A 16,182-nucleotide genomic window follows, 5' to 3' on the forward strand; every position below is an offset into this window, starting at 1 on the left:
ACAGGTATTTGTCACTAAGAATATTAAAGCTGGGTTTGAATAGCATGGGAGGTCATAAACTTCGCAGCCCGTAAAAGCAGGAGGAGGGAGGAGAGAATGCTACTTACAGTAAATTGAAGGGGAAAGAGCTATTTTGTTCTATTATCTGAGATGAAAATAATTATCTCATTAATCACAGTATCAACTTGGTCATTTAAGGAAGGTCAACCTGAAGAATGAGTAGAAACAAAGCACGTAATTTTAAAATTAAAAAGCAGGCATTGAGGATGTCAGTGGCAGAAACTTTTATTTGAGAACTAAAGTTAAACCTTTCCTATTACAGGAAATGATCAAGTCTGAAGCATTAAGGAAAATGTAAACCGTTAAAGTTAAAAGCTGGCAGGGGCTTCAGTCTACCTTGTACGTGCTTTAACAACAGCTGCTTGAATTAAAAAGCAGTATCAAGATAGCTTGGGGAAGAAATAATTCAGAATAATACAGAAAGGTAGTGAATTCAAAAGAACACTTCCTTAGCCAGGAAGCTCCAAAGGTAAGAGATAGTGATACTATTTCATGAGATATATATATATTTATATCTATCTGTCTCTATAAATATATATACACACACACACACATGTGGATATACATACATATTTTCAATGTATGTTTCAAAATGAGTTGGAAAAAAAGTACTATGAATACATTTCATCGTAAAACTTTGCTTATGTAATGTAACAAAATGTTAAGGGCTTTTAACCAAAGTTTATTTTCAGGACACTATTGGTTTATTTATTCTCTCAATTTTTCAGAAAGAAAAAAGAATGAATTTGGAAAACACCTACTGAATGCCAATGGATTCATGCCAATGGATATATACAAATAAATAACTTTTCATATCTCGTTTTAAATCTTTTCAGGTATAGTTCTGCTAGAGTTGATAGGGTTTTGGCAGTTACTTAATGAGGATGCCAGCCTACAGCTGCTTTGCAGATGATTTCTGGCAGTTTGAATTTTTCAGTTGATCAGTGTAAAATGGAGGTTTTTCTTTTTGTAATAGCTTAATAATAAACACTCCGGGAACTCACACATCACACCTAGTTATTTTCTTGAGGTATTGGCAAAAAGGGGCTCCTCTTTTGAATTACTGTATGTATACAAGTATCTGTCGTGTCAATAGCTGTATGGGATGGAAAACTGCATTGGCATATGAATCTCTTTCAAAATTTCTAGAACAATCTGTATTTGCTTCTCCAAAAATGTGTGTATTTAATTTCATCATCTCCTAACCCTGATTTTATTTGCATAAAAGATAATTGAAAGTTTTGCGATGTTTTAAGGCTAGGTAACACTTAATGTTCAAATAATGCCTACTTAAGTATACTTACACATATACATATATATATGTGTGTGTGTGTGTATATGTAACTTCTAGTGAGATATGCCAGTGTTATTCATGTTAAGCCTTGTGCGTACTCACTATTTATTTATTTATTTATTTTACTTCATTGGGAATCAGTGTTGTCTAAACTGCGTGATTTTTCTAGAGATCCCCTTGAAAGGAAGAGCTGAGCTCTCAAAGATAGTAGGAGGAGATATATTCTGTGTATGGAACATCAGTACCAATACAGTGCTGAAAATACACTGTATTCCTTAAGGTTCTCCTAGCAAAATCTGAACTTTTAAGACTGTCTTATTTGATTAAAAATCTCTTAGACTCCTCTTTCATATGAGAGGAAAATTACAAAAAAAGCTATTCATACTCAACGTCAAAGAGCATTGTTGTTGATGAATTCTGCCAAGTTGGTTTATGGTGCTATCTCTGAATTTATCTGAAAACAGAAGAGAACATAATTGATAACTTACGTTTTTATGATTGTAGAATAATCAGTTGCTCTACATTCCCGGATATGGATGGAAGTGTCTGATTATTTGTTGCCATTTTTACACTGAAAAGCTAAGAAAGTGGTAGGATATAGCAAAAGAGAGGTGTGAGAGGTGTAATGAACAATTCTTCTTTAACCTGTTAAATAGCAAGGGAAGAACATTAAGTCTGTTGGCTTTCTTACCTCACAGAGGAAGGGATGTGCCTGATGTTGGACATACATACTGAATTTTATGAATTATGGAAAAGAACAGTACAAGAGTTGATTCTTTTCAATCACTGAAAACTAAAACAAGTATACTCCTTTACTGTGTTCCCTTTCTCCCCTCTTCCATCAGAGTCTGACTGCAGGATGCAGGGGCTTCCCAGCACGTGTGGCTCAATTGTAAGAGGGTGTCTTATGTATAGATGGAACATGGCAGACCTCAGATACTCAGTTTTTCCTTTTTAAAGATGTTTTTCTGTTTTTATGTAATTTTAAATACAGTGTCTATAACAGATCTATAGTCTACGAATCAACAGTAGCTTTCAGATACTAGGCTTTAATCTATTATTCAGATACTAGGTTTTAATCTATTGTTTGAAATGAAGAGGTTTATTTCCGGTGGAAGTGCTGATCTATTTTCTCCACTGGATGGAACGTAAACCTGCAATTATTCTGTCTGTTCCCAGGACCAAGCTTCATCAATAATGGGATGAATCAGCTTTTAATGCTTTTTACTTCTGCAAGGACTTATAGCTTATTTTCATTACTTCTGTCTCTTCATTTTTGTTTCTCTGTTTTTCTCTTTTTTAGAGTCTGTCTTTTAAGCGTGTCTCAAAACAAACCTGGGGAAGGTTTTGAATGTTTGAATATCTGAGAACTGAATCACTGTTACCTACAGTACCATTTAGTCAATAAGATACTATCTTTTCCTTTACTAACCTTGCTTGAAATAAAATAATCAACATGAAACAAGCTTAACTGAAATCCTCATTCTACTCAAAAAAGCTGACAGGAAATGAGAGCCTAAAATCAGGTTCGTTTACCTTTTAATTGAGAAACAGAAGTTAGAAGCCTATTTTCAGAAATTGCAGAATACCTATAACCTCTCAGTTGTTAATGGTATGGCTTAAAAAGATACCTAGAGTTTCTGAAACAAGGAACACTTAATGCAAATATGAATTTTCTCCACTATGCTGTCTTCCAGGCTTTATGTTTGTTCTGTAAGTCTTTGCCAGGGCCCTCCCAGGAGAGTAGTATGCTGCCATCTCAAGTAAAACAAATGTGGAATTAACATCAATTCTGCTGTAGCTGAGCTTGTAATAGAATTTTTCAGCTCGCATGTCACAAGCTTGGTAATATTTGGGTCTTTTACCATATTACTCGTGTTTTTTTTCTTTTCTTTTTTGAACACTTGTATCTCTCCTGTTTTCCTAGCGTGGAACACGTTGGGAGTATGGACTTTACTGTCATCATCTGGTTTTCAGTTTTGGGGCTGCACAAGGACAAAATATTGTGTGGTAGGAAGGTATATATGGATGTTACTTCCCCTTTCCCTTCTTCTAAAAGCAATGCTTAAGTCTGGAATTTTGAGATATTCAGAGAACACTCCTGAAGTTAAGGGGATTTTCTAGTACCTTTTGCAGATCCCCTGTCAGCACAGCACTTAGATAAAATTTTCCAAAATTGGACAGTATATTATTTATTTTACCCTCTGGTTACCATTGTACTATAAATCTAAAACAAAGTATTGAAAAACTAGTCCTAAGACATGTAAATAATAAATTGGTGCAATTTGTTTAAAAATATTCTTTATCACATTTCTCCTGTTTGGGTAGAATATAAACTAATAAACCTGTTCAAATTACCACAAAATAAATATATTTGCTAACATAATTTGGATCCTGTGTGAAGCCACACAAAGCTAGTGTTCTTTAGGTCAAGATTTTCTAAGGACTTGAAGTGTATAAGGTGGTCAGATGCTTGCCCCAGGGTTCATTTTGTGTAATATCTGATATCAGATGAGTTCTGATGTTAAAATTGAAGGTTTTGTACCAATAATTAGTGTGTCCACATCCCTGTATGTCATGTTACCAACAGTGGCATTTTGCAACACCTCCCTAACAGAAGGAAGCTAAGGTAATCTGTATTTTTTCTCCCTGAATCAAGAAGCTATTGTCATATAATGAGGTTTGTTTTTCATTTACCCAGTTAGGTGTGCATCATACCCATCCAAATAATACATTTTAACACAGGTAGCCATTTCTGAGGTGGAGTTGGGAAGCTCACTCTTTCATGCTACGGAGTTGTATTCTGGATAGTTCTGTCGTTGGTGCATCTCAAAAGGAAAAAAGATCTGATTTAGCTTTTCCTCATAAATGGAAATAAATATGTATCATAGCATAAAAGAATGGTAAAGCAATCCAGCAATTTTAAATACTTGCCTCTAGCTGTTAACATAAGCAAACCTGTTGGAGAGCCAACACAGATGCAGTGGTTGGACCCCCAGCCTTGTGTTCCTAAGTGAAAATTCTTGTAGAGTTCATTTTCAGAATGAAACGATTACAGTCTGGCTCTATATGTCTTGCTTTTACTTCACTTTTTTGAAACTACTTTGTAGTGAGATGTCTGGTTTAAAGTCCATTGAAGTCAATGATGATCTCTCAGTACTCCATGTTAGACTTTAAGGCTCATTTGTATCTGGTTCGCTTTCTTGCTTTATTACTTCTGAAGTTACAGAGATGTTGCTTTGCTGAGGTGAGCTCAGTTTCACTGAATATAATAAGCAAATAGAGATGTTTTCAGGGGAGCTGTTTCACTTGAACCTTTGGCAGATGTAAGCCTAAGTAGGACAGATAGCGGGTTACTTCACTTTATATTGTAAGCATTCATTTCATGAAGTGAAATAAAAGGAAAAGTTCAAGAATGTGGCATTTATTATTAGTGGTGGTCTTGAGTCAGAAAGGGGAGGTTGATTGGTTTAATAGAAGACAAGAGTGCAGTTTTTAGTTGTTCGTTCTTAGGATTAACCTTTCCATATTATTTCTGAACCACTCACTAGTGCAGTGTTCTAAACTTAAAAAAGCTACAGCAAGACCATGGAGATAAGTGCACTTAAATTAGCATGCACTGAGAGAGAAAGTCTGAGCAAAAAAAAAAAAAAAAAATCCAGATTGAGTCACTTGCGTGAATTTTGGGAAGCATAATTCTTGCTAAATCAAAATCTGACAGCTGGCACCTACAGCACCAGACTTTCCTAAATAACTCTGAATGTTCATCTCCCAGACTGTGTTTGAATTTCAGACTTTAAGTCAAGCATCCGTAAATTCCTTGTTGACATAACCATTCTTTATCTGAGATGAAGCAAAGCAGTTACATCTACCTGTGCTAAGATTGCCTTGAAATGTGTAAATCCCTGTATAGTGTTACATAGCTGATATATCCACTGGATGTTTTAATATTAGTAATCTTCTGTCTTTTTTGTCTTTTTTTTTTTTAAGATTTTGATTTCTCAGTGTACATGCTGCCACTTTTTGTATTTAATGTTTAATTAGATATTGTTAGTTTATATACTGAAAGAGTCTGGCTGCAAGTGAGAAGGTATTGCCAAGGTAGTCTTAGAGCACAATTCTTTGACAGCCAAAGGATTTATTCCTAAGGGTTTTTTGTTTCATGTGTGTGTATATGTGTGTGTGTGGAGGATTTTTGGAAAACAACCCCTGTAAAGTAGAGCTGAGTTTTATCAGTTCTAGAGCAACAGACATTGCCCACGTACTATACTGTAGTTCTGAAATGTTCATCTTTGATCCCTTTCAGTCAGAGAGTTAAGAGTCAGTGGTTAATGTAGTCTCTGTAATTTGTTTAATTTCAATATAGTCCAGCAGGTCAAGGCTTTTGTGAATGGTTACTGTGGGTATAACTCCAGGACACTCCGGTTACTATTTAAATAAAATTTACTCTCTGCTTTGATATTGTGTGTGTTTGCCTAAATACAGATGATGTAAGTAGTTTCTCCACCTTCCTGTTCCCTGCATCCAAGTTACAGTTCAACCACGTAAATTCAAATTCTGTGCTGTTCTCCTTCCTTTTTTAGCTCTAGTTACGAATGAGATATCTTATTTCAGTCCACAGCGAGGGGCAACAAGAAGAATAAATTATTTCTCTGCAAAAACATTACTTGTACATCCTAGATAGACCAGCTTGAGTTTGAAGAGACTGATTCAGACTGGCAAATACTGATAGCTATGCTTCTATGAAGACTTCAGATTTTGCAGATAGAATATGTATTTCTACACACAGAAAGAATTAATTGAAGGGGCCATTAATGGATGATAGCTGAAAGACAGTGCTACTTGGGGAAAGGTGCCCATAGCAGAAAAGAGAATTAATTCCATAGAGGAAATTGTCATCATCCTATAGCAATGAATAAAAATCAGACACTGTATGTTCACTGTCAGTTCTTCTATCCCTCCCTTATGTGTATTCTTCTTCGGTTACCAGCCAGAATAAAGTAGAAGAGTTGCAATTTGTACTGATACATAGGATTTGTTACGGATTATAGATCAGCTAAAGATCCGCGGGGTAGGAAATGTCTCCTAGGTCAGTCAGTAAACTTGTGTTTTGAAGGTTAAGAGTTGTTTTGAAGGTTTGAAGGTTAATTTAAACCCTGTGTATATTGAGGATAACAATGGTCTGTCATCGATTAGCCTTATGAATTAATTTTCAAACACTATGATGAAAAGCTTTTTCATCTCTATTTTGAGCAGTTGTAAACTGAGGGGTAGATGAGCCATGTACCTTGCTTGATGTCACAGGAGGTCTTTTTCTGAAATTTTTGGCAAGAATTTTTCTACCGCTGCTGACGTAAGCTGATGACTGTATTACTACAGTAGCAATATGGCTCAAGAAGTTTTTTTAGGATGTTGTTATGGTAGGTTATAAGAAACGTTTTGGCAAAAATCTGTTCGTTGATATGCTTGCCTGTAGTAGAGTAGGCTGAGAAATAAATGAATATTCAGGTTGCTTCTCCCCACCCTTCCCTCCATGTCTTTCTAATACCCATTTCTGATTGCAGAGGCTTGGTAGAAAATATGAAGGGATTTGACAGGCTATAAGCTTTGAATGTGGATTGCCTTTCTGATAGCTGCATTGTGGCTGTGCAGAACAGTATAACAAATGAGAACATGTGGCATTTGTAAACTCTGCTCTGTCCCTGCTTGGAATAGACAGCATCAAACACACAAAAAAAGAGTAACAGAAACCCATTTCAGCTTTCCACTTTCTATTTATAAGAATTATTAGCATGGGGATTCAGAGTTTAGCTTATGAAAATTAAACTGTATGCCAGGAGGTTTGTATTACAGAATTCAGCCTGTGCACTCTATTCATTGTTATTTGAAAAATATAGGGAAACAAAATCTACCAGAAAAAAATACTGTTGATTGTACTAATTCTTATTCTGTCTCATATCAGTTTTTGTATGATTTACAAAAATAGTTTTTTTTTTTAATGCTTTTATCTCAGCAGACATTCAATGATGCCCAGGATTTTATAGTATGCTACATTTATGTGTCAGGATGAACCGTTGCTTAGCTGTGCCTTACTGTGCCGGGACCTGCTATATAATGCTTCATTTATTTTTTAGGCAGAACATTGAAGATTATAGACTGGTAGGTTTTCAGATTCTGTATGCTTGATTTGATGATGATTGTACATGTAAGAAAATAAGGCAGAGTGGACTGTGGCACTGTGGTTATGCTTTTACAGTATGGTTTCCCCCTTCAATCCTATCATATCTTTGTGTTCCAGTGATTCTGACTGGCTGGTGCTGTTACCTTTTTCTGTATTAAGCCTGCCTGAATTCAGTAAAATCACTTCTTTTTAATACGGATCTTGACAGGCCAATGCTGTCACCATTGCTTTCTTTCAAAGATATGAAATATCTTTTCTAAGTTCATATTCCAAACCTGTCTTTGTTATAATGCTCACTAGATGTGCTTTTCTGTTTTTATTTCATTGTCTAGGTGATAATGGCTTGTGAGATAAGTAAGTGGTGGCATGTTCTTCACGCATGGAGTATTTTGCCTGCTTGCAAAGAACTGCAGCTGGCTGTACCAACCAGTGCACTTCATTCTTTGTGCGAGTTGCATTGTTTCTGTCCATTTTTATTTTTAAAATATAAATTCTGTAGAGCAAGGATGATGAATTCATATGTATTTGTAGAGCAGTGAGCAATCTGGAGGTGTATTAGAAGCATTTTGCCCCAGGCTGTACTCCCTAAGTTAAGGCAATTTAGTGCATAATGTGCTGTTGTTGTCCAGAATTTCTAGTGCCAGAAGGTAGCAGAAATGTCCGATTGGGCTGCATTTCTGGGTGAAACACTGATGTCACCCCTGTCTCTGCAGGCTTGTGCAGTCAGCTGCGGACAGCTGTCATGAGGTAAAACAACACTGCTTTATAATGCAGTGAATGAACCAGATGAGCATGAGTTGAACAGCAGTCAAGCTAGCTGCAGTAAAAATCGAATATAAATTTCCCCATTGTTCTTATGTAATCATAGTAATGGTTCTAATCTATGTATTACCTGAGAGAGAGAGAGAGAGAAAAGAGGAAAAGATCGGAAGTGTTCGCTGTACAATAAACAAGACAACGGTATAACTTAGTATCTCTTTTCCCCTTCCTTTACAAACTTTGAACTAAAATTGCAGCCATCTCTTCATGTGATGAGAGCGAGCAAACTATCACTTTCTTGTGTTTATTTTTGAAGTCATTTGCAAGATTAGAATACTTTGTATCTTTATATATCTAAATTCTTATGCAGGAACTTCTCAACTTTTAATACAATGTAGTTGTCTAATTCTAGTCTTTTATTGAGAAATAAGTATAGAGTCATTCCATACTTTCTACTTACTTTTTTTAAAATAAATATATATAAATGAGTTTAAACTCTTTGCTGACTGCATTATAATCTTTTATTAGATTAATTTCCTAGACTTTAAAGGGGAGAATCTTTTGTATTGTCTTATATTGCCCATTTTCATCTATACTAAAAACATAGATGTTTACTTCTCTGATTTGGGATTTCTTCCCTCTCACTTCCAATGTGGCATATAAGCTTTGTTTATCAGGACAGTGCTGGGACTGTATGTTAGTTAATCCATTGTCATTGCTGTGAGAATGACTTTCTGCTTTTGCAGCCAAAAGGGAGTTGCTGTAGTTCATTAAGTTGAAGTTCATTTTAAATAACACGCAGTTCTGTACTTGAGTGGGCCTGAGCTTCCTTTTGAGATCAGAACTACATGGTGAAGGGACCGTACTGCCATTTGAGAAAGTAGCTTGATTAGCACTGTATATAAGCAGGAATACTCCTCCTGCAGGCATGAAAGTACAGGGAACACTTAAGCATCACTAAACAAAGTTCAGGATGCTTTCTTTACAACTGATGCAAGATATTGCGAAGAAGAAAAAAGCAGTAAATGTGTTGTTTAATTTGCCTCAGTGCCCTTATGGGAAGTTAGTACTCCAGGGACTGATCCTAGCAGCCGCTTTTACAGTCAGAAGAGCTGGTGGTCTTTTGCTGTGGTGCAGAGTTCACCTTCTTACTGTCTTTGCCAATTGCAATTTATCAAGAAATGCTATGCTTAGTTTCATTAAAGGGCACGGAGAGCTGTGATGTGTGTTAACGCATTCCCTCTCCCTTCCATTACTATCTTTTTCCTTCTTTTTTGTTTGTTTGTTTGTTTGGCTTTAGGATGCAGGAGTAGTATACAATGCAGTTATTTTTCTGGCAGTCATTTTCATGTAATTTTTTGGCATCACCATCCATTGGAAACTTTAAAAAGATGTGAGCAAGTGCTCTGAGCCCAAAGAGTGACTGTCCACACTCTCTGAGCCCACACAAGTGAATCCTCACCTTAGAAGAAACATGGCTCCAGAGCATTTGGATATTACTATCAAGGGAAGAAGTGGAAAGAAACACGAGAAGAAAAACAGTGCAGTCAACTGTACTGCAGGAAGCTTTCTAAGGACTGTGTCTGTAGGTATTTTACTGACAGTAGCATCTGCAGAAAGCTAACGAGGTCAGATACAAAGTATTGATGACATTAAAAAGGATCAAGTGCCTGGTAAGGCTATATGAACTTTTCGTGTTACAGCTATGTAGAGAAAAAGACGATTGAAAGATGAAGATTGAAAATGTGTTAAAGATATTCATGTTAACTGGTACATACATATTCTAGACTAGGGTTCAGGAAATGGTGCTAAGTACATGGGTGTGTATAAGATTGGTATATAAGCAATCGAACGTAGAACATTCTATATTTCTCAATAGAAAATATATACTATGTCAAAAAGGTTATAACTGTATTGGAAATAATCGCTTTGATAGGCAAGTAAAGAAAAAACATCTTAAATTTGCATAGAGGATCAATATATCCATCAAGACTTTTATTTTCAAATTGAAGAATTTTGGTAACTGTGGCCTGCCCAAATATATGTTTAATAAGCAACGTAGGAACATTCTGTAGCAACCTTTGTAGTACTTTGTCGATAGTCTCTCAAGTTCACCTCCTTCCCTCCTCCCCGCCCCAATCTTTTGTTTGTGAAGTTAAGTTTGTGTGTTTGCCTTCAGTTTACCTGCAATCTTGCATTTATTTAATCTCAGGTGTAACATGGACAATTACTTTATTTGTAAATTATCTGGTTGTTTTCTCTTACGATTGTTAAATTTTGTTTTACATTATTTTTGTGGTGTTTATAACACCAGAACACCTGGAGAGGTGGGAAAGGTGCTTTATAAACCTAAGAGTAATAGTACTGTCATCTTTAACGGGACAGAGGATGTATGGCCAGAGGGATTTGTGCTCAGTTTTCCAAAGCAAGGATAATACAGGTGATATTAAACACTTGATGCCTGTGAAAAGCAAAGTGGAAAAGCAGCTAGGGATAACAGCTGCAGTGTGATAGGTTTCTAGCTTCAGTATTAAGTCTTCATCATTTGATGACAGGAACACAGGAAGGAAAATGCATGAATTGTAGATACTGAACAGTTGTTGATATGAATATTATCACATGTCTGTTTTAAAATATGTGTTGTCTTTTTCATCAGAAAATAGGCTAGCCTTAGGTAAGTGTTCGGCTGTTCAGCCTCTTCTTCCACTTTGCTTCTATGTTGTTCTCCTGCATCTCCATTCTTAACTGGATAACTGCCCCTTGACCGATGCAAATATTAAGTCATTAACATCTACAGTTGTGCTTTCTCCTTTGGCTTTGAGCTCCAAGGAAGAAAATTTGTTACAGCAAAAGTATTTGCAGGTTTGCTCTCTTACTTTGAAGTCATATGCTGTCTCTGCATGGATGAGAAAGCTCTAGACCACTTCAAAGACATGACCATTGTGCTGTAAAATACAACCCTTCTTATAAAGGCGGTAAAATATTGGCTATGACACCATAGTCTTTCTTTTGCCATATGCTGTAAACTACTGAAACCTCTCTGTTAGATCAAAGAACTCTGCAAGGTCTCCAGCAACATACAGGCTTTTGGGAACCAAAAGCAAAGTTCTGCACAAGTTAGCACTCATGAAACACATTTAAAACCTTTGAAGTTTCTTGAATATTTCAGAAGGTACAAGTGAGTTCTACACTGTAAACAAACTTTCCTGTTCTTCCCATGAACATATATTGCATGAGAAGGGGAAAAGCTATGGTCAGAAAAGTGAATCCTGAATAATGTACTGAAGAAGTTAGGATCTTTAAAACACTGATGCACATAGTTGCTTCTCATACAAGCTTAAAAAAAGCGAAGTGTGTCTTGAGCTGAACAGTTTGGCTCATGAGTGGGCTGTAATTTTGAGTAGACTTTGATTCTTTTGTTATTTAATGCTTGAATAATAATAATTGTTAAGCACAAACTAATGTTCCTTCAGCACAAAAGGCAAAGCATGTTTAATTAAGGCTAACATTCCTATTTTGGTGATCTAAAAAAAATAAGTTGGTAAAACTGGAGTGCAGAGATGCATGGTGTTGTCTTGTGATCCCCCTGAAGCTTTACTGGCAGCCAAGGCTTCTTGGGAGATGCACCATAGAGTAACCCTAAGTCTTTGCCCCCATCCCTGTCCAGTTCCACTCCCTTCTTGTGCATTGTTGGCTGTGCCTGGAAGCAGAGGGAATTGCTGAAGCCTTCTTCCAGCCATCCTGCTATCAAGAGAGTGAATTAGCAACCATGATTATAAGTGATTACTGAACTCTGTCACAGCAGATCATTTTTTAAATCTCCAGTGATACATTGTGTATTAGAGAATTGTCTTTGGGAAAGTGGGATGTGTGACTTACCAGCAAATCTGCTGAAATCTGGTTTCCCTGCACCTCTGACTCATGTTGTGATCAGTAACAGCCTGTTGTTTCTACAGTGCTCCTAACAGTGCCAGACATTGCATTGAGACAAAAGGAAAGTATGGGATCAATAAGCTGTAACTCAATGAGCAATGGAAGGTCAGATTTTAATAAACATGTTCCTTCTGGAAAAGATGTGACTCTTTAGTACTCTTGAAACAGATAGACAAGAAAAGTTGATGAATACCTAGCTGGTTTGGTTAACCGATAACACTCATCTTTCTTGGTGATGGAAAAGCAGTGCCACTGTTAAAAGCTTTAATAATATGACGTGTTGTATTGGTCTATATACTTTGAGTTCCAGTTTTGACACATTCTGATTTAACCTCGTTGAAAAACCTTCAAGGTTACTTCAACAAAAGTGCAAATGTGAGGAACCTATCCTGTGCTTTTTTTTCTCCCCAAAGTAGAGGTAGTGTTGGAGTATGTTGTTAATGGTATTCTGGGGAGCCTGGTGATAACATATTTTCCAAACCTTGCTCTTCAGTCTCTTACTTCCATGCATAACCCTACAGTTGGATGAAGTGTGCTTTAATAGGATATTATCTGCCAGTAAAGCATGCGTGTTTGCATGCATCCTCATGCTTTTTATATAAAATACAAATATATTTTAAAGATATAAACAATATTTTGGTATATTGTTATCACATGACCTGAAATTTTGGCGCTACCCTTTCTGTGTGCTCTGTACTATCTGGTAGATAATGACAGGTCAGCTGCTTGCTTTACTCTAGCTGCTACCTTCTCCCCAGGCATGTGAAAAGCTTCTTCCTGTGCGCAAAACAGAAGCCTATATAATACATATATTTAACAAATAATAATTGAAAGTTAGGAAGTAATGTTTCAAGTGATTTTTTTTTCAATATTTTGGCAATTCCATTGTAGTTACTGGCATTACACTAGGAGCAAGTTTAAGCCCATTCTTCTCTGAGGGGTTTCCTGTAATGTTTGTTTTTAGAGGGACTGAAGCAGACAGTGCAGGGCAAACAGTGCAGGCCTCCATGGGAATCAATGGGGCAAACAGCCTTGAAACTGGCTTATAGTTGGATGTGTGGCTGGTCAGCACCACACACAGCTCAGTGAGACTACCTGGCTCTCTTAAGTGCTTTTCATTGAATGGAGAACCTGAACACACTGCTGTGATGCCATCAGGAACAACAGTCTCCTGTGGGCAAACAGCACATCCAGTACTCATTTTGGTGTAGAAAAAAACAAGTTGGAGCTCAGCACCTTCCTTTCATTCTGTCAGGGAGTCTTCCTCCAGTGTACTAGAGTACTCAAAAAAGCCTAGAAAATGACTACTAAGAGTGCAGTATGCCTCTAAGCAGCAGAGAAGGATGGTTTGATACAGAGAACCCATTTTGTCCCTTATGGCTGCATCTCCATGATACGACTGAAGGCTTGTTATTGCTGCCAATTGGAATCTTAGTTTATGTCACGTTATTCTGTACAAGCATTTCTGTGGCTGAACTAACTGTTTCCATGATTCAGCTGGTCTCCAGGAGATACTTGTCTGTGAAAAATCAGTGACTGAGCCTGAGATTGCTTGGAGAGTTTGTGTGTACCTTGTGCTGTGCGCTCTCCTGTCAGCACTATGTACACACTTCACAGTGTAAGGCTATGGATTCTCATAAAGCACAACCTCTTACATTGTCTATAAAGTAAAACTGTGTGATCTTTTCCAGGTGTGGTATCGTAACGATCAGGCTATTTTATGTTTTTTTTCCTCACTTTAATGGGAATTTTCAGCCCCAAAATACCTGAGATGTCTGATGTTGGTCAGAATGCAGGAGTAAAGTCCATCTTTATTAGCTGTTACACACTGTTTTCCTGTTGTTGGCTCTGTAGCTTTTTCTCTGAGCAGTCAGCATATGGTAAGTATATATAGCAGAAGGATGAACGCATACAAATTAATGTGCCACATGACTTATTAAGCAGTCATTAATAAAAATGGTATTAGCTGGATCTGAAAGTGATTGTAAAGGCAGCTTGGCACATTACTAGCACCAAAGAGAATATGACTGCCATTTAAATTTTAAAGTAACAAACAACAGAATAAAAGGAACAAATAGAATAATAAAAGAGAGAATTTACATACAAATCAAAGCTGCTGTAAATAAAGAGGTTAGTAATTGTAGTCTTCCTGGTTTATCTCGTCAGACTATTCCATCCTCTCCCCCCAGCCTGAGCTGAGATGAAACGATACCATATTGAATTTGCACGTTCTTAAAGCTGAGTAGAAAAGGCTGAGTCAGTCTACATTTGTTGATGCTGGTCTTTGCTGAAGGGATTCTCTCCCAAGTGCTAGAGAGCCAGGGAACAGCTCTGGAGCACACTGACATCCAGGAGCACTTTTTTTTTTTTTTTTTTTAAAATATACACACATATACATATATAATTTACATATACGCTTTACAAATATATGTGAAAATGTAGTGCTAATAGAAGACTGAGAAACTGAAATACAGGAATGGATGTTTAAGATGCGACTTTAATACTTCTTTTTTAAACTATGCTGGACAAATTCTAACTAGTTCTGCTGAGTTTCCTCCATAATCCTGCAAGAGGTTTTACTTAAAGTACTTGTGCTGTTCAGGAAATACATGCTCTACCTAGGATTTTTCATATATCTGTTTTCATTTATCTATATCCATATATAATATCCTCTTTTATATGCCCACTATATAATGCCCATTCAGATATAATGCCGACATTTAATGCCCACTTGGTTGAAAGGCCAGCCTTTTGTGTTGTTCTCCATTCTGGCCATGGAAAATAAACACTATTAAGCCTCTTTTTGTGACTGCCTTCTTTGTAATTTTTAATTCTTCGTGTTTTTGACTCTGAAGGGGAAAAAAGGGTAGGAGAGCAAGAAAGTGATGGATTGCAGGCAAGCATAGTATTTCATTTGTAACTCATTTAATAGGAGAGAACATGATTAAAATTTACTAGCCACTCTAATTTACTCGTGTATGTACGGAAGGTGTGAGCTGAGATCATGAAACCTTTACAGCCTGTGTTATTGATGCTCTGGCACTACTATCACCTACCACTGGGCATAATGCATACAGAGCCTCATGGTGCTGCTGTCTCCTCCCATGTATTTTCCTCACAGCAAAGGTAGGAATTTTTTTTTTACTGTGTGTCTGGAGAATGTTGGTGCTTGGCAGCTACTTGCCAAGATCAGGCTCGGGTTTATGAAAACACTGAAACCTTCATTTAATTTTCAAACTGATTTCCATGGAAACAGCCAGACAGTAATAGTGTTTGTAATTTTTTATTCAATAAAAGCTTGAGTTATAAATATTCTCCATTTGTTTTGTATTTACAGTTGCAAAATATTTTAGGATCACTTACCATAACCTGTCATTCAACATATCTCTAAATGCCATGAAAACATCATTGTGAAATAAAAATGTCTATTTTCAGCCCACAAACCCAACTTCCACACACTCACGAAGAAAATCAAAGGGACAGGAAAGAGGAAAGAAAAGAGGGGGAATACAGTACAGCAGGCAACATTGCAATATTTGCTACACAGTAGCAAAAAGACTGGGTAGAAAAAAAAATCATTCTGCTATGATGACAGGCTTTTCAGCACATTCGTTATAGACCAGCGCTGTCCAGTGCATTTCTGAAGGACGAGCTGAAATCCAAATTCGTTTTCGCTGTTTTCCTGCAATTCTAGGCAGCGCTTGGATTTTCGATTCTGGATAGGGCCTCCCTTTAAAGGTAGAGGGGAAAAATGTGATTAATATAGTCTTGATACATTGCGACTGTGTGATGATCTAAGTTAGAGAGCAATCCAGTGTCCATCGTTACTATTGTCCTCTGCTACTGTGAAAAATTACTCGGAGAAAAGATAAACGCTAGGCTGGATTTGGAGGGGAGAGGCTGCTTTTCACAGGATGGTTTAATATCTGATTTGGTTTGAAATAGCCTCAATTGC

At 36.9% G+C, this 16,182-nt stretch overlaps 1 protein-coding gene across 1 annotated transcript in view; it reads right to left on the reverse strand.

The window, feature by feature from the left end:
* Positions 1–15,494: 15,494 nt before the first annotated feature.
* GALNT18 (polypeptide N-acetylgalactosaminyltransferase 18) overlaps positions 15,495–16,182 on the reverse strand; it is a 191,670-nt gene continuing 190,982 nt past the window's right edge. The window contains 1 exon segment of the mRNA XM_088525819.1: positions 15,495–15,957. Coding sequence (XP_088381945.1) covers positions 15,811–15,957 — 147 coding nt within the window. The 3' untranslated portion in view covers positions 15,495–15,810.

This window comes from Tinamus guttatus, unplaced genomic scaffold (assembly GCF_059628265.1).
Source record: "Tinamus guttatus ecotype Peru unplaced genomic scaffold, ASM5962826v1 Tinamus_guttatus_pri_ptg000240l, whole genome shotgun sequence".
NCBI classification, from domain to species: Eukaryota; Metazoa; Chordata; class Aves; order Tinamiformes; family Tinamidae; genus Tinamus; species Tinamus guttatus.